The 18,236-nt window shown below is 52.7% G+C and overlaps 2 protein-coding genes across 7 annotated transcripts; both read left to right on the top strand.

Moving 5' to 3' along the window:
- The first annotated feature begins 979 nt into the window (after positions 1–979).
- Positions 980–15,759, top strand: zmiz2 (zinc finger, MIZ-type containing 2). Of its 6 annotated transcripts, XR_009792304.1 has the most exons (20): positions 1,682–2,077; positions 3,741–3,823; positions 5,309–5,426; positions 5,967–6,178; positions 6,592–6,751; positions 7,374–7,607; positions 7,924–8,130; positions 8,467–8,550; positions 8,724–8,901; positions 9,211–9,352; positions 9,919–10,129; positions 10,592–10,697; positions 10,882–11,039; positions 11,406–11,473; positions 12,127–12,195; positions 12,271–12,521; positions 12,598–12,713; positions 13,180–13,311; positions 14,145–15,528; positions 15,687–15,759. XR_009792304.1 is itself a non-coding variant. In XM_061801465.1 (19 exons), exons 2-19 carry the CDS (start codon positions 3,774–3,776, stop codon positions 14,250–14,252), a joined length of 2,604 nt encoding a protein of 867 aa, XP_061657449.1. In that variant the 5' UTR covers positions 980–1,332; positions 3,741–3,773; the 3' UTR covers positions 14,253–15,620. The 6 variants fall into 6 exon arrangements, 5 of the variants coding, with proteins under 5 accessions (XP_061657449.1, XP_061657451.1, XP_061657450.1 ...); XM_061801465.1 differs by lacking the exons at positions 1,682–2,077; positions 15,687–15,759 and adding an exon at positions 980–1,332 and having other exon boundaries at positions 14,145–15,620; XM_061801467.1 differs by lacking the exons at positions 1,682–2,077; positions 15,687–15,759 and adding an exon at positions 1,351–1,474 and having other exon boundaries at positions 14,145–15,620.
- A 393-nt stretch (positions 15,760–16,152) lies between these two features.
- Positions 16,153–18,188, top strand: ppiab (peptidylprolyl isomerase Ab (cyclophilin A)). The gene is made up of 5 exons (XM_061801486.1): positions 16,153–16,309; positions 16,865–16,895; positions 16,965–17,053; positions 17,467–17,639; positions 17,849–18,188. Exons 1-5 carry the CDS (start codon positions 16,241–16,243, stop codon positions 17,982–17,984), a joined length of 498 nt encoding a protein of 165 aa, XP_061657470.1. The 5' UTR covers positions 16,153–16,240; the 3' UTR covers positions 17,985–18,188.
- The last annotated feature ends 48 nt before the right edge of the window (positions 18,189–18,236 follow it).

Here is an 18,236-nt window from a genome sequence, read left to right on the forward strand (position 1 = left end):
CGTCTCCCATTCCGAGGCTCCTTTGCTCCCCTCCCCCGTTGTCAGTCATGTTGCGTGTTATTCTAGGTCATGAGCAGCGGCGGCGGCAGCCATTTCCCTGGAATGTTCCGGCGCTTGCCAAAATGTTGCTCCCTCCCTGGTGGAATGCAGGCGCGCGCACACAAAAGACCAGGAAGCGGGCGTGTGCAGCTGGTTGCCGTGGCAACCCGCTGCTTCAGGCCTGTGCGCAGATGTTGTGCGTGCGCGCGTTTGTGCGTGTGCTTAGATGTGAACAATATGGAAAAGTCATCCCCAAGTGTTCCACCTTCCTCCTTCATTTCGTTGCTGGAGGTTCAGGCGAACAAGACGACACCCCTCCCCCTAACTCTCCCTGTGCCCCCCCCCCCCCCCCCCCCGACGCTGGGTTGTAAGTGACATTGTGTAATGACTGCAGTAGGTCGCCACTATGCGGCAGGTCGTAAGGGGGGGGGGCGATATGATCGCGTGGAGAGGAAAATGAAGAAATAGGAAATCTCTGCACCTGTTTCCACGGCAACCAAGCTCTGAAAAACACCAATGGGTTGCGACATTGGACACACACACACACACACACACACACTTGTGGGACTATAACAGGAGCCGAGACGCTTGGAATAGGAATACATAAAATACACTTGGACTACAATGGAAACACACTCGTGGGACACAATCACCGCACCGCGACAACACACACACGTGGAAGTACTACGATACACGACTGCACACGCTTCTGCTTTAAAACGCAAATGGTGGCGAGACATACACTCGTAAAGAGAGAAACCGACACGCACACAAAAAATACTCCATGTGAATAATTGCATCTTTTTTTGATTTGCTTCTCCGGAGAGGCGGTCCCTTCCCAAGATGGCGGAGGGGAACGACGCGCGGCCGGCACCTGAACGTTTCCCGGTGACGCCACGCTCTTGGTGGTGGTGGAGGAGGGCGGGCGGCCGGGCGGGCGGGGCGCCGACGTCACCAGCGTGTTCTCGCTTGTCATTGTGCAATGGTTCCCTTTTCACAAAGTGAGCTCCGCGTCCTCGACGGGGGCAGCTAATTGGCTCGCCGAGTTAGCGTAATTAAACGTGACGCCGGGCGGAAGTGGAACATCGGCCGCGTTTCCAACAAGTCGGAGACCGCGCCGCCGGGCTCCTCCTCGTGGACAAAATGAGCCCCGAAACGAGAGACTTGACGGCCAGCGTTAGCCGACTGCGACACGGCACTGGCGCTAGCTAGCCTGCTAAGCTACGCTACGCTACGCTACGCTAAGCTAGCTCGTCTGGACCTCGGGACGTTGACGCGCGCGCGTACGGACAGGTAAGCGCCGTGGGAATGTCACGACGCGACCGCCGCGCGGCCTTTTGGGCTCCCCCGTCCGCGCACGCGCGCACCCTGCTCGCGCGCACGCTCACTTGCGCGTAGAGCTCCCGAACCGAGCACGCGCACACCGTGCGGGCAGGTAGGTCGGTGGAACGGAACGTCGCGCGCGCGCGGGGGGCGCCGCTGCTTTGTTCCGTCGTGTCGCCGAAGCGAAGACGCGCGCGCGCGTGGGCACGTTGTGCGCGGAGACGGTGACCGCGGCCGCCACGCGCACGCGCAGGCACAGGTAAAATCGGATCCGAAGCGAGCGCGTGCACACGCGTCCTTTGTGTGACAGATCCACCAGGCGCGCGTGCACGCGCCTGGCCCATACTGATAGGTGGCTTGTTTGCGGGAATTCTTTGTTGTGTGCTTGGCCATGCGGCACCTGTAGCGCCTCGCTCGTGTCGAATTCATTTTTCTCTCTTTGTTTTTTCATCGACCGGACTTTTGTGTGATCGTCTCCACGTCCACTGACAATAGTTGGTCTTATTGATTGTATTGATGATCATGTTCAGCCAAGCTTATGTTTTCCGAGCGCCACCTGCTGGTTGGGAGACGTTTTGCTCATTTGTCAACGTTGTGCCTTGTTAAAGGCACAACCCTTATTTCAAATCCTAACCCCAATCCCGGCGTCAAAACCGGATATGTGCTGGCAGGAAGTTCTGGCCGAGCGGTGCCTTCTGATTCGACGAGAGTTCAGGTCAGCGAACCAACCACGATGGGGGGAAAAAAACGTGTTTGTATAAAATATCCTTTTACCCCTTCGATACAAAACCTGCTGTCGGGCACAAAGCTTTAAAAAGTATCTTTTAACGAGTGCATTTTCTCTCTTGCGGTGACACGATCACGTAGCGCTAGGAGAAAAGAAATCGAATAACTTCAAAAATAGGTCGATGCAGAATTTTTGCTTTGGAGCTCCGCTGGGACTCCCCCACTCCATCCAAAAATGTACATATAACCTGCTGGCACTCCGATGCTAATCGCAAATGCTAAGCTTTTGTTGTCTCGCATTCTGGAACAAGTATTGACCAAACATGCAGTACCAACGTGTGCAGTTTAAGAATAGAAGTGCATCCAATCATCCATTTTCTGAGCCGCTTATCCTCACAAGGGTCGCTGTCGTCGGGCAGGAGGCCGGGCACGCCCTCAAGTGGTTGCCAGCCAATCGCAGGGCACGTGGAGACTGACAAAAGTCGCACCCGCAAGAGGGGCCCCATTGAATGTTGCATGTTTTGGGGATGTGGGAGGAAAGTGGAGTGCCCACCCAGAGAAAAGCCACGCAGGCACGGGGAGAACATGCAAACTCCACACAGGCGGGGACGGGATTTGAACCCCGGTCCTCAGAAATGTGACGCCGACGCTTTACAGCTGCCCCACCGAGCCGCCAGGATAGTAAAAAAAAAAAAGAAAATCTGCATGCTAATCAATTCTAAACTGATGTAGTTATGACATATCTACTATCATATAAAATCATTTTAAGAACATGAAAAATAGCATCATTTTGATAATAATGAAAAGCAGACTCGCTGTTTTCCAAATAGGAAGCCAAGCGTGTTTGTCTCCGAATTGTTTTCCTAAAAACAAAAGACATATTTCACGACAATGTTCACCGAAATGTGCAAGTTCAATGAACCTTTTTGGTGCAAAATGCCATAGATGGGCAAGCAGAGCTCAGCATGGATGTCACAGTAATTAACAGAGCAGCAACAGGTGCAAAGCGCACACGGACTAACGCTTGAGTCTGTGTTCCGTCTTCTCCGTGCCGAGCTCTGGACCTTCTAACTACGGAATTTGGCATACGTCTGCTTTACGTACGATCCTTTTTAGAGTAACGTGTTATTCCGTCCAACTCTGTTTTTCGACCACATATTTCACTTCACTTCACTGTAGCCAGGCGCGCAAGCTATTTCAGTCAGGTGATGTGCGAAGTCTACGTAAGAAAAGATGCGGATGTCGTGCAGCTGCCGTGTTCCGCTTGACATCGGACGTGCCACGCCGCCGCCGCCGCCGCCGCCACAACTTGCTGACTGGAATTTGGATGATTTGCGACTCCTGCGCCGCCAGGTTTCGATCAGGGAGCTTCTTTTCCGGGCTGCGCATCTCTCCGAAAATTTACAGGAAGAAACGTGCCGTTTTCGGTAAATGAGCGTTGATCGTGGAACACGCTTCTTGTAGGAGTGCCTGCCTCCTCGTCCCGCTTCTCGTCAATTCTTTTTGAAATCAACAAGCTAAATTTAGCTCCAGCCACCCCCCCGCCCGCGAGGCTGCGTACGCGAGGGCGTCGCGCCGTCGCAGGCCCCCGTTTATGGTGACTGTGTCAGGACAAATGAGAGGCTCCTGATTTGCTTCCACTTTCATTTCAGGGGGGCTCCCCCGGTCACCCCCATGTTCCTCCGATGAAACCCCTCAACTCCATGAAACGAGCCCCGCATCCCACTCCTCAAAGGTAAACTCACAAGGACCCAAATCCTCATTTGGACACATTGTACACTTTCTTTTCCATCCGCAATGTTGTTGTTGTTGTTGTTGTTGAGATGTTACTGAACCCGCAAATGCGTTCGCTGTCTCCTTAAGCATCCGCACATGTTTTGTACAAACTCTTGCGTAGTTTTCTGCAGGTTCCTGCTAGCAAACGATGATTCAGAAGAAGTCAAAGTTGATTGAAACACTCGTTTGTAGCTGATCAATTTGAATGCTCCAAGCCAGCAGGGGGCAGAGCGTCTCCAGGAAAATAGTTAGTCTTTCTTGTCCCATGACGAGGACGGAAGCGCTAACTTGTCTTTTGTCACGTTTGTTTCAAGATGGGTGTCAAGAAGTGATGATCCGGTGGACGTAGCTTAGCGTTTAGCACCTAAAAAGCCAACCGAATGCTAAACAATGCTAAGAATCCTATCGTAGTCTTAAATGCCCTAAACAGAAAATAACATTTTAAAACGACTCTTTCCACTTTTGGGCTTGAGGCGGCCGACGCATTGGCCCACGCAGAGATCATCTCTCGCGATTGGTCCGTTTGAATCACATGCTGTAATAAGGTACTCACCGTTTGCGCATAGCACCGTCGCCTTCTTGATCCATTTTGGATCATAATTAAACGTATCATGTGGTCATCTCGGTCCACCTGTTTGAGCAGGATCTGTTCCACGGTGGCCATTGTTGTTGCTTTCTTCCTTGTTCCGGAAAGGAAAGTGAAAATGGCGACCGAAAACGCACAGGAGGCTCCACCCTCTGGCGCGTTCGCGAGCCAATAGCGACACCTTTGACTTTCAAAGCAGCGCGTGTCGAGTATCGAGGCAAACTGCGCCCGGGAGAGCCGCGGTGACGTCAGCGCGGTCGCTCGCGGCGGCGCCGCGGCCGATCCCAGCTGACTCTGGGCGAAGGGCGGAGCGCACCCTGAACTGGTCGCCGGTCAGCAAGCGGTGAAAAGAAGCCTTTTGAGGTCCAATCTGTAGCTCGTCTTTGTGTCTTCTTGTACTCCCAGCCACTGGGGGCAGGATGTTCTCAGTAGGAGGGTGTGAGTGTGTGTGTGTGTGTGTGTGTGTGTGTGTGTGTCAGCCGTCAGGAGGAAGAATCTGCCCGACTTCCTTTGCCTCGTTCACTGTTTTCTGCAGCAGCAGAAAATACTTGAGCAAGAAACCAGTTGCTAGCTTAGCACTCGGCAGCTAAAGAAGTCAACGGATGCTAATTGAGAGAATTAAAACGTGACAGTGATGTGCTTGTTTCCTGTCGACGTTTGCAAGCAGGAACCGTTTGACCTTAATCTCCCGTCAGCCTCGGTACAAACGGGTCGTCGCCGGCTGGTGATTATTAATCGCTTAATCCATAACCGTCCTGTTGCGCTTCTAGAGGGGAGAATAGGCGGCGGCGGTGTGAAGGAGCGCTAACGCCCCCCCCCCCACCCTCTTTTTTTTTTTTTTTTTTTTTTTATCCACAGCGGTGACGACGCCTTTCTCCATGAGCCAGTCTCCTGGCAACCAGTAGCCAATCAGCACGCGGGATCTCTCTCGGTAGTAACCACAGTGTGGGGCGTGACCAATCCCACGCACAGCCAGGTAACGTGACACACGTCGCCCGCGTCTTCAAATAGCAGAGGGGGGGGAGGGGGGGGAAATGCTGTCAACGTTTTGACTGTAAACTGACCCAAGGTGGGCAAAATATGGAGGAAGGAGGAAGAGGAGGAGGAAAGTGCCAGTGGAAGCCAAATGTCAGAAGCAGCTTTAAGTGTGTTGGACTTTGTAGCTACACTTTGCGAAAGTGTCACTTTCTAAAATTTCAGTTATTAATGTCGAACCCTTTCCGGCCTGGGGTTTAATATAATGGAACATTTTAAGTCCAGAGCATCATTTACTGAAAGTATCATATTTTTCTCCCTGCAAAATTTTATTTGGTCCAGAGAGGGTTAAAGATTGATTTTGCACTGAAATGTGTGACGTATTGTTTGTTGAGAAATAGTGCAATCAAAATCAAGATTTTTTTTCCCCCAAACCGTGACTATAATTATAATAATAATAATTTGTGCAGGACCGATTTTGAATGACAAATTTCAAGTATTGTTTTTTTTTTTGAAACCAAATCCATCGTTTCCCGCACAGGTGATCAGAGCGCCACCTATGGGTCCCGGAGACAGCACGGGCGGTCACATGATGCCCGGGGGAGGCGGCGGGCCCGGTATGACCGGCGCCATGGGCCCGCAGTTCATGAGCCAGCAGGCGTACGGCGAAGCCATGCCCAAGGGCTACGGCCAGCCGCTGGTGTACGGGCGCCCCAACGCGGGGTTCAACCCCGCGGCGGCCTACGGCGGCAGGTACCGATTCCCACCGGCTCTAATCACGGCGGTCATCGTGGATGCTGACTTGAGAAGCTAACGTTGGGCTCCCTCGGCTGAATCTTTAGCGCTAACGTCGGAAACGAAATTGACAGGATCGCATTGAGTTGAAGTGAACTTTGAGGCCAGCGTGCTGGAAGGCGCCTTTACGTGGCGTGCGAACAACATATTGGCCACACCTGAATCGAGCGTTGTAGATCTTTGAAAGCAGATCCTTCATTATTTGCGTCAGGAGATTCTAAATTTGTCTGCAAAAGTATGAGCGTATCCAACGCAACATGCACGACGTTTAAGAACGAGGCCCGATCCGGAATCCAAAGTTACAGGAAATGCTGACATGAAAAGTTCACGTCGGAAGCCGAATACTAGCAGACTCCTCCCCCTCTTGGCAGTTACCCCGGTAACAGCGGCGGCATGGGCGTGCGCCAGTCCTCGGACTTCACCACGGCGGCGGCGGCCGCCGCCGTGGCCGCCGCCACCGCCACGGCCACGGCCACCGCCACCGTGGCCGCCATCCAGGAGAAGCAGAACCAGGACATCGGCTACGCTCAGGTACCGCAACGCCAGACACCCGGTTCGAAAAGCCCAAAAGGAGGCCCCAGACTTGAAACGTTTGATTGAAATCCTAACCCAGGCTCCGAGACAAAGTCAAAATGAGGTTTGGGCCGAATTAGGCCTTCTTCCAAACCCGAACAAATTGCTTGAAAGCGGCATTGGAAACTTGAGCTTTTGTTGACAGGCCTAATCCAGGCTTGTTTTGAACCGTAACCTTTATTCGGTCTGGAAAGCAACCAACCCTCACTTGAAACCTTCATCTGAACGCTCAACATTTGCACATTTGAAATCCTCTCACAGGCTTAAAACCCGAGCCCATTGCTTTAAAGCGTAATTCTCAAAATGCTCCAAAAGACAACTTTTGAACACTCATTGGAAACTTTAAGCCATAGCAATTTGCTTGGATCCCTTCCTTGCACTAAATCCGGACCCAAACCCCAAAGTCCTGGCTTGAAAGCCTCAGCCTCATCATTTGCAACCCTGCCCCTTGTTTTTAATCTGACCCCCCCCCCCAACCCACCCGGTTTGAAACCTTCCTCTTCGCAGGCTGATGAAATCGCCACCAGAGGGCAGCGTGGCCTCTTGCTGTCCTACTTGACCGTTTCCTGTGTCCTTATAGATGGGCGGAGCCCCCTCGTACAGCCCCCAGTTCATGTCCCACGGGGGCCCTCGCGGACCCCCGGCCATGCACCAGGGCGGCATGGTCTCAAACAGGCCCGGACCGGCGCCGCCTTCTGGCGGGGGCTTGTACCCCCCGCACCCCGGCGCCACCCAGAAGATGCACGGAGGAGGAGGAGGAAGTGGCGGGTATCCCGGTGCGACGCAGGGACTCAAACGCACCTTCCACTCTGAGGTGAAGACCCCACGTAACCCCACCCTCACTTACTTACTTATCCGCATTCACCTCTGAAGGTGCCGTTCTCTTTCGTTCTCGTTTTCCTTGGCCGATTGGGGGCTTTCCACGAGTGGGTTCTCGTCAATCTACTGTGATGGAGGCCTGTAGGTGGGGGGGGGGGACTTTACACACGTCATTTTACCCCAAAGCGGGAGACGACACAACCCCCCCCCCCCCCCCCCGCCCCAGACGGCCTAATTTTAATACCTCACGGTTTATTTGAAATTCTCATCCAGTCCTCATACGCTGCTTGGTTTTGACTTGTGACGGGCAGTTCGGCGGCGGCGGGATGTCGTCCATGGCGCCGTACCCCCAGCAGCCTCTGCAGTACCCCCCCGGACCGCAGCAACGGTGCGCCCCCTCGCCCTCGTACCCGTCCGGCCGCATGCCCCCCATGGGCCAGTACGCCTCCGGCGCCCACGGCAACCCGTCGCCGTTCCCCCCCGGTGGCGGCCAACCCAACCCCCCCCAGTACTACAAGGTAAACGCTCGCAAGCCGTCGCCATGGCGAAGATGACGATGACTTTTTTTTTTTTTTTACTTAAGCTATTACTTTTTCTTTGCATGGCTTTGAAACCTCATTATTCAGCATAAAGATTGTTTAACTATTTTCTATGTCTGTGACTTTACTTGTTCTTTGACTTTATGATTTTATTCTTATTTGTTGTTTTTATCACGCTCATGAAATGAATAATAAGTTACTAGAATGAATAATGAATACTAAATATGATTGCCGTGAATGGACAGCCTCAAAACCAAACGTCATCGTGATTGTGCTGTAATAATTTATTTTTTTTCTCATTATTTTCAACTTCAGTCTGAAGTGTTTAACGGGCAGACGAGCCTGCCCCCTGCAGGCCCGGGAGGGTACAACGCCTTCACTCAGGCGGCCGCCAGCGGGGTGAGTCGCTAACCTCGCTAACCCGAACCGCATTTGGGAAAAGTCACTTTTGATTACGCATTATCTTGCAGGAGCAAATGATTTTTTTGAACTGATTGCAAGAAAATAAGTGGAAAATGTCCCTCAAGTTGAGCCGTATGTGAAGATGATTTGAAAGTGTCCGTCTCTCTCAGCCGGGTCGAGGCGGAGGGATGCCCGGGTACCCCAGCTCCCCCATGGGCGGCAATCCCACGCCCCCCATGACTCCCGGCAGCTCTGTGCCACCTTACCTGTCCCCGGGCCAGGACACCAAGCCCCCCTACTTGCCCCCTGACGTCAAAAGCAACATGGGTGGCCCGCCGCCCGCCACGGGTGAGTCACTACGTTTGTCTCCGTGCGAATTGTCACGCGCACACCATAGCAGCACGCTTCGAAATCCTCCGCTAAAGAACGCCACAACTCAAACACTCCAAGAGACCACAAGATGGCGCTCAAGTCCTGTCAAAATAGTACACGGAGAAGGGAATTTTAGCCTGGGTTGTTAGCGGAAGTTGGAGAGAGTCTTCAATCCCCGAATTGATGAGTTGTTGTCCCCCCCAAAAATATCTTTGACGAACGCAAAACGAGACGATTGGAGAGGAAGCGCTTTGAACGAAAACGTGACGTTTCTTCCTCCTCGAGGTAACCCGAGCGACGACCTCCGCCTGACCTTCCCGGTGCGGGACGGCGTCGTGTTGGAGCCTTTCAGACTGGAGCACAACTTGGCCGTCAGCAACCACGCCTTCCAGCTTCGAGACTCCGTCTACAAGACGCTCATGATGAGGTGAGAATACGAAACCGGCTGCGCAAATTGTCCCGGCGTCGCGACGCGAAAGGCTTGACTTCATCGCAACTGGGTGCGACCGCGTGGCCCGATATGCTCCACGCTGATTGAGGTCAATATGAATTACACGCTAATTACGTTGAAAAACGATTGATGGCAGCGTTCCTTCTAATTGAGACGCGCCACAATCCGGTTGACTTGTGACGTTTTGCAACGCTGATGAGATTTGCTCCAATCGCAACACGATACGATGTGATTCCTTCCAATTATGATATGCTCAGGATGTGATTCATTTCCAGTCGCAACGCTCTCCATTGATGATGCGCAACCATTCGTCGCCATTACAATATCATTCACATTGTGATACAAATTCTCTCAAATTCTGGTCCGACTCTTTTGGGTAGCTGCAGCGTCCAATGCGGCTCGGTGTCGACCGGGCGACTACTTCGGTATTTTTGGAGGTTTCCGCGTACTTTTGGCAACCGAGAGTCAAGCGCTCGCGTCCCATTCCGACCTTCGACTTGACTTCCTGTCTGAGTGTCGCGCTGTGTGGGCGCCCCCCGCAGGCCAGATCTGGAGCTGCAGTTCAAGTGCTACCACCACGAGGACCGGCAGATGAACACCAACTGGCCCGCTTCGGTGCAGGTGAGCGTCAACGCCACGCCCTTGTCCATCGAGCGCGGCGACAACAAGACCTCCCACAAGGCCCTGTACCTCAAGCAAGTGTGCCAGCCCGGACGCAACACGGTCCAGATCACCGTCACCGCCTGCTGCTGCGTAAGTCCGGCGCCGTAGTCTCGTCACCAAATTGGAATTAGGACCTGTGTGTAAAGTGTCTCCGTACGGGAACTGAAAGATGTCACGGTAAAAACCTCCAACTGCGGTAAATGGAGCGGAATAGTCAAGAATTTGGGGGGGGGGGGGGGAAAAAATATATATATATATATATATATATATATTGAATGTTTATTAAGATACTAAAACGTCGAGTAGCTGTAGCCCAAATAGGGAACTGACATTTATTTTTTTTCCAGTTTCGAGACGTCGGCGTTGAACGCAAACGTGGCTGTTATCCAATTTGTCCTCCGTGCTTAGAATTGAGCATTTGAAAGCGTTTGTGTTTAGGAAGCTCTTTTATCACGTAAAGCACTTTGAGTTATTGTTGTGGATGAAATGCGTACGATGCGGGGGCCTTCCGGTATCGGTTGCGCGCCTTGACGTCGGCGCTTGTCTCCTCAGTCGCACCTGTTCGTGCTGCAGCTGGTCCACCGGCCCTCCGTCAGGTCGGTGCTGCAGGGGCTGATGAAGAAGAGGCTGCTGCCGGCAGAGCACTGCATCACCAAGAGTGAGAGCGCCCCCCGCCCCCCCGCCCCCTCCACCTCTTTCACACTCCATTTCGGGTGTTTAAACGCTCGGGACTGCGGTGCCACAGTAACGGGCCGAACTTTGTGTTTTCAACGGAAACGTCACCGGCTGCAGCCGCGCGCTCCCCGAGCGCTAATAACGGACCGACCGTCTGCTCGTTTCAGTCAAGAGAAACTTCAGCAGCGGCACCATCCCCGGCACGCCCGGGCTGAACGGCGAGGACGGCGTGGAGCAAACGGCCATCAAAGTCTCGCTCAAGTGCCCCATCACCTTCCGACGCATTCAGCTGCCGGCGCGAGGGCACGACTGCCGCCACATACAGGTCGGGACCGACGGCGCTCCGCACGGCTCTGTCGGAGAGCCGTCGTTGATGTGTCACGCGACGCGCCGTGGAGGCGTCGGTCGTGGGTGGTTTGTCGTCTTCGACAAAATATGTGGAGGCCCGCCCGCCATGGTTAATTGGACCAAAATGGCGGCTAAAATTCTGGCCTTTGACTGAGGAGCCGCAAACCAATGGCTGTTATACCGCCCCCAGGTGGCCGAAGCGCAAACACCACAAATCGCCACTTGCCCCATCCGTTCGAGAAAGAGGAAAAATATCCCAATTCCAGACGCGCTCGTCACTGCACATCATTTTTCATGTCGGGAGCGAATGAAGATTAAAAACACACTCCACTTCTCCTTGTAGTGTTTCGACCTGGAGTCGTACCTGCAGCTCAACTGTGAGAGGGGAACGTGGAGATGTCCCGTCTGCAAGTAGGTGCCCCAAAAATCGAATCTTGTTTCTGGAAAAGGGGAACCCAGCAGGGTAGGCTGACCTGCTTTAATGTGCCGTTTTCCGGTCTTCTCAGTGGACGTTTTGTCCATTGCAACTTCAAAGTGTGATATGAAACAGCGCCACCATGTCGCTGTGGTGTGATAGTGTTATTGCAGTTGAATTTACCCCCCAACGTAGCGCAAGGGTCCGAGCGCTCCCCCGTGCTGAAAAGTCTCCTTGTGATCCTAACCGGGGAACTCTGGCTACGCGGCGGCCGCCGAATGGCAAATGCTCCGGTCTCGTAGTTCCCCTTCTTCCGCAATGAGGGAGCTCACGTGCGCGTGTTCCTTTCGGCTTGTCCCTTTCGGGGTCGCCACAGCGTGTCATCTCAGATGAACGCACGTATGTTTGGCACAAAAGTTGACGACGAGATATGCACATACATGTACGGGGAAAAAAAACACAGCGAACGTGAACACTCGGCGACAAGTTGTCGAAGCGTGAATGAGGATGTTTCAGACTGGCCGCAAGTTTACAAAATATGAATTACAAGGAGACTTTTCGCCACAATGTCAGCAGTGGCCCGAAATTAGGTTGAGGCGGAAGGAAAAATGCCAAGTGATGGTGACGATGTCACAAATTGTCGTTCCAGTAAGACTGCGCTGCTGGAGGGACTGGAAGTGGACCAGTACATGTTGGGGATCCTGGTCTACATCCAGAAGTAAGTCCACGTCCCTCTCCAGAACCGCCGCTTTCCCGAGGGCGCGCTCATCGCCCGTCCGCCTCCGTCCGCCAGTTCCGACTACGAGGAGATCACCATCGACCCGCTCTGCGGCTGGCGGCCGGTGCCCGTCAAGCCCGACCTGCACGTGAAGGAGGAGCCCGACGGGCCGGCGCTGAAACGCTGTCGCACCGTCAGCCCCAGTCACATGGTGCTGCCCAACGTCATGGAGATGATCGCCGCGCTGGGACCCGCCTCCTCGCCGTACGCCGGCGCCGCCGCGGCGGCGGGCGGGGGCAGAGGCAGCCCCGACTACAACAGGCCCGGTGAGAGAGCGGGGACAAAGTAAAGAGCACTTTTCCAAAAAACGATATTTGTGAATATTTTTCGGTTTCTCCCCAGGGAGTCGAGGCTTCGCCGGCCAATCGTCTTTCCCCGAGTTCCCCAACACTCCCGGCACGCCCACCCTGGGGGAGTACCCCTCGTCCGGCCCCCCGCTGCCCTACCAGGCCGAGCAGGTGAGACGTGCCGCCGGCGTTGAACTCGCTCGCGGCGCCCGACGTTACGCAACCGCGCCGTTTTTCCCGCCGGTGCGACGAGGGCGTGGTCACGTGGCGACCCGGAGCAGGCGGACTTGAAAAGCGATCGTGTGTGTGACAAGAAAGGGGCGACGTAGGTAAAAGCACATTTTCACGGATTTGCCTCGGTCCAAACGGAACGAACGAGCGAGGTCGGGAGATGGAAAAAGGTCTCTGCGGCGCAACCGATGGAACGACTTCAAGTCATTTTCATGCAGCGAGTGTGGATTTTTCTGCTGCATCACCCAAATTGGCCGCGTTTATTTTCTTTGTTTGTTTTTCGAGGACTCAATCGGCGAAATTGACGTGGAGAGGCCCTCGGCGACCGGCGGGTTGTCGCCCGCAGCTGCCGTCCGTCTGTCTTTCGCGCTTCCCTCCTTCAGCCTCCTTTGCGTTTGTCGCGCAGGCGCCGCACCCGCCCCACAATGCCTTGCTCCCGCAGCACGCCGACGAGAGGAGCGGCGGCGCTTCCCACAATCCGCGGGCGCACGCCGAGGGCTCCTTCGCCGCAGGGGAGGCGGCGGACCACTCGCTAGATGTGAGCCCAATTTTCTTTTGATTCCCAGCAAGGACGTTTGCATTTCAGCTCAGCCCTTCCGGACACGAATGCAAATTGTTGACGGAGTCGCTCGGTTGATTTGGTGTTGCGGGCCGAAATTTGACGCGATGACGACGCCAAACAGTCAAACGCGCAAAAGCAAAATGAAACGAAAAGATGAGATAAGAGCTGCCCCGGGTGGGCCACAAACACCAATTTAGAAATGAAAACTGGGGCTGGCTGGGACTGTTAACGGGAATAAAATTTCATATTTTGCTTTCCCCAAAGGCCACAATATTCCCGTGCGTGTCGATTATTTGATGCAGTCCTTGGTTAAAATCCATTTCAATTCAACAATGTCGCTTTTGACAATGCAACTCATTCACTTCAAAGCCTCCAATGAATATGATTTTTGTGTGTGTGTGTGTGTGTGTGAGCGGCGGTCAACGGCACCTTGCCGGCGTTTGTCCCGTCGACGGAGGCTAGCGTTATTCCATTTTTCTCGTTTTATTAATGACTTCAAATTTGAGGTGCATCGGAGAAAATATTACACAAATGTGACTTTTAACCTTGAGGGATCGTGAATAAAAACCAATACCTTGTATTTTTCTCCAAACAATGTTTATTGTGTTAAGTAAACAAAAAAATGGGGGATGAGTATTTTTGAAAAGGGAATTTTCAAGTCCACCTTCTGTCACGAGTTCCGACTGCAATTTTTGGCTGGCGACAAAATCGACCGAATTGTCCTACAGGTACTTGTTAAAAAGAATTTGGCGCATGGGCAGCTTGCCTGATGACGTTTGTTTGTTTGTTTGTTTGTTTTTGTGGAGCAGCTCCTGCCCGAGCTGACCAACCCGGACGAGCTGCTGTCCTACTTGGGTCCGCCCGATCTGCCCAGCAACAGCAGCGACGACCTTCTGGCGCTCTTTGAGAACAACTGAGCGCTTTTCGCCGTCGCCGCCCCCCTCCTCCTCCTCCTCCGTCTTCTTTTTCCTGCTCCTCGTACTCCTTTTGCCCCCCCCCCCAACCCCACCCCGACCCGTCACTCAAATCATTTTTGTGTAACCGGGGACGACCGCAGTCGGTGCTCGCTGACGAATGACGAGGAGGCGTTAACACCTGTCCAAATTTGTGTCATTTGTCCGCACTAGTAGGCCAATTCAGCGCACTAGTAGAACGACAAATATACGCTTGAGTTTGGGTAAGACGTGATTAAAATGGGCCAAACATCATTTTCCTGTAAAATCATCAAATGAATAAATGTTGTTTTAACACTTTTGAATCATTTGTTCCACTTATGTCGATTCATTTCCCCCCCACCTTTTTTTTTTTTTTAAAACTCCCAGTGCCGCTATTGACCTACTAGTATTCTGTATTTAAGACTTAATTGTAAACTGCTGCGCTGCAGTATTAACATTGGCAGGCCTTAACTAACATGTCGTGCACTAGTAGCAGCACAGAAAATGGCCACTTGGAGTTTTGCCTCACTAGTGCAGAGTCAGTCGTGGGGAAAAGAAGTTGCTAGTGCGCCATTGTTGTTCTAACAGTGGCCTGAAATGTGGAAAGTTTTTCCTATGCCGTCCTTTAGGTCCTTGTACTAATACTACTTACTGGTGGGACGACTTAAATGAGCGAGGATGAAAAGTATGTGACGAGTGAGGCAAAAGTCGACTAAATGCTACTAGTGCCGGAAGATGCTTGCGGTTTACATCTTGGGCGCAGATGTCAGCTAGTGCACAGTTCTGCCCGACTAGTAACACGTAGTTGTCAAGTTTTGCAAGCTGCTTATCCTCAGAAGGGTGACGGGAGCACCGGGGCCCACGTCCTACTAGCTGTTAACGTCCCAGTACACGGACCTTAAGCTGGAAACGGAGCTTTCGAACGGCTTTTGTGGATTCAAGCAAACTTGTTGAACTACTGTGACAACGCCCGCATTGCGGCATTCCGCCCCGTGGCGTCGATGTGAATATTTCCGTCTTTTCATCGCCCCGCCTTTCTTTGTCGCCGTCGTCTTCCAGTTTGTTTTTCATCCGTGTCCACCCACCCCACCCCCCAACAGACACTCGAGGTCCAAAAAAACCCAACTAAAATGTTGACTTTCATTTTCGAGGTTGGGGGGTGACCACTGAACTGCAAGTTTCCCAGAAAACACGTTCTTAAGACCTCATCTATTGCACATTTTCTAACACACAGACACAGACACACCCGCACACACAGGTTTGAATTTCCATTGTTTTTTCTATTTATTTTGTAATCATAGTTACCATTGATTGTACCTGCGGTTGCTTTGTTCATTTGCTGGAGCTCGGAAATGAAATGAGGATTAAAACCACTTTTATTATTTGAACAAAGGCCTTATTTATTTTGTCGACCAGATGGCGAATAATTTCACACGGACGAAAATGATCAAGTGGGAATTTTCTGCAACATTGGACGTGACCTTGGGAGGGGAAAAAGCAGAAATACCAAAATGAGGTGAATCCGATGTTGCCTAACATTTGTGGTGTTCTTAAAAAAAACAACAACAACAACAGAACTTTCCTTTGTATCGGTTAAGTGCTCCTTTTATAAGATACTTGATTTGAATTTTTAACATTACCTTCGCGCCCGGGTGTGTGCACGTTCGATTCCTCTCACCGTTAAACACCGCGCGTTTCAAGGCACAGATTGGCCACGCCGGCTATTGCGGCTCCCGCCCGCGCGGGCTGTCGCGGTGTGGCCGTCGACGGTCCGGACTTCACCTTTAAGCCCGCCCACCCGTCGCCTCCATTGGTTGAATCTCTGCGTGAATCGTGTCGTGATTGGCTCCCGAGGGCGGAGAAAGTCGGCCCCGTTTCCGCCTCCGTCGTCAGACGAGCTCCCGCCCGCCCGCCCGCCGTCGCTTTGGAAAGGAAGACGACGAGTCTGCCGACTTGTTTCGCTCGCAAACATGGCAAATCCTGTTGTTTTCTTTGACATCACAATTGACAACGTCAAAGCGGGCAGGATCACAATGGAGGTAAGAACGTTTGGTACAATTCTTTCCACTGTCTTTATGTATGGTTTGCCGCCACCAAAAAAAAAAAAAAAAAAAAAAACATCCCTCGGTAGCATCTTCTCGGGATTGACTGCAAATCGAATGCCTAAAAAAAAAAAAAAAAAAAAAAAAGAGAGAGAGAAAAATCTAAATTGCGGGGAAGCTTTAACGATCGAAGCCGAAGAGGTGACGTCACGGCAAATCTACGCTTCAGGCTTTTGTCGCACGTTTCAAAAGTCGCAAATGAACCTTTCCAAATGTTTAGCAAATGTGTGGCGCGGCGTAGGAAATGGCCGCGTCCAACAAGAGTTAGTTCAGACGCACCTTGTCACCTTTTGTCAAAAATCTTGTGAATATGTATTAAAAGGATTTCCCAACGGCGCGACTTGAAAGGAACAAGTTTGCGAAAACGCCATTTTTTGTTGGCCCTCCGCTAGGTTGGATTCGCGTCCCCAATTTCCGGGTAGGAAAAGAAACGCGGCGGCCGGATTTCGTAACCCATTTTCTTGTGTGTGTGTGTGTGTGTGTGTGTTGCAGCTCCGAGCGGACGTAGTACCGAAGACCGCCGGTAGGGACGCCCGCCTTCAAGCAAGGCAAAGTTGAACCGGCGCCGCTGACTGACGCTTTTGTTTGACAGAGAACTTCCGGGCGCTGTGCACGGGCGAGAAAGGTTTCGGCTACAAGGGTTCCTCCTTTCACCGCATCATTCCCGGCTTCATGTGTCAGGTACGCGCTTGGAAGTCTGCCCCCACTCCCCCTTCTCTCGAGGATGCGCCGCTCGTATCGGCGTGTCCTCAAATGAAGTTTCGTCTTTCCGTCCTCCCATCCAAGACGACGCCTTCACTGGCCTTCCGCCGCGGCCTTCTTGTCATCTCTTTGTTGTACTTTTTTGCCGCGGTTCTTCGCAGTCTTTTTGTTTCCACGCTTTCCCCTAATGACACGGCTACGACCCTTCGCTAGCACCCTCACCCCGAGATCGCTTTCGATCTCGGCCTTCCGGCGTCGCGGCCGTACATTGACGCCGTTTGCCAAGTACGTCGGAAAGACGCGTCGTCATTTTTCTGCGCTAGTTTGAAAGTTGGGGTCCGCGTAGCTTCGCGGCCCTCGGCGGCTCGCGCTAACGTTGTGGCACGACTCAGGGCGGCGACTTCACCAATCACAACGGGACGGGGGGCAAGTCCATCTACGGCGAGAAGTTCGCCGACGAGAACTTCACGCTGAAGCACGGCGGCTTCGGGACGCTTTCCATGGCCAACGCCGGACCCAACACCAACGGCTCGCAGTTCTTCCTCTGCACGGATGACACCGACTGGTGAGCGACTCCGTTTCTCTACGTCCTGAGATGAGGGTGGGGGGGGGGTTCGGAAAACATACGCTCTTGACAAACATAAAAAGCAACAATTTCATGCTTCAAATCAAGTCATTCTGCCGTGGCCACCAGGGGGCAGTATCATAGATTTTAGATTCAGATTCATTGCTAAAAAAAAAGACGCCGGGCGGACACGTGCTCATTCCGTGCAGGCTGGACGGCAAGCACGTCGTGTTCGGGAAGATGTTGGAAGGCAAAGACGTGCTGAAGTCGATGGAGAAGCAGGGGAGCAGAAAAGGGGACCCCAAAGTTAAGGTGGTCATCGCCGACTGCGGCGTGCTCCCGTAGCTCCACGGCGCCGCCGCCTGCCTGCCTGCCTGCCTGCTCTGCGTCGCCACTTAATGACGTCAAGCCTTCTTTATTGCAGTACTGCGCCTGTTCACCACCAGGGGGCACCCTTAGCTAGCAACAATTTTGTTCAAAAGTCAGATTAACTGTAAATCAGACAAGCTATTTTTTAGTCCCATTAAAAATGGTTATAACACGAAATAATTTTCTTTTCTCCCCATTTTAATGACTTACTGTGACAAAATTCATCAT

Source organism: Syngnathoides biaculeatus, chromosome 17 (assembly GCF_019802595.1).
Source record: "Syngnathoides biaculeatus isolate LvHL_M chromosome 17, ASM1980259v1, whole genome shotgun sequence".
NCBI lineage: Eukaryota > Metazoa > Chordata > Actinopteri > Syngnathiformes > Syngnathidae > Syngnathoides > Syngnathoides biaculeatus.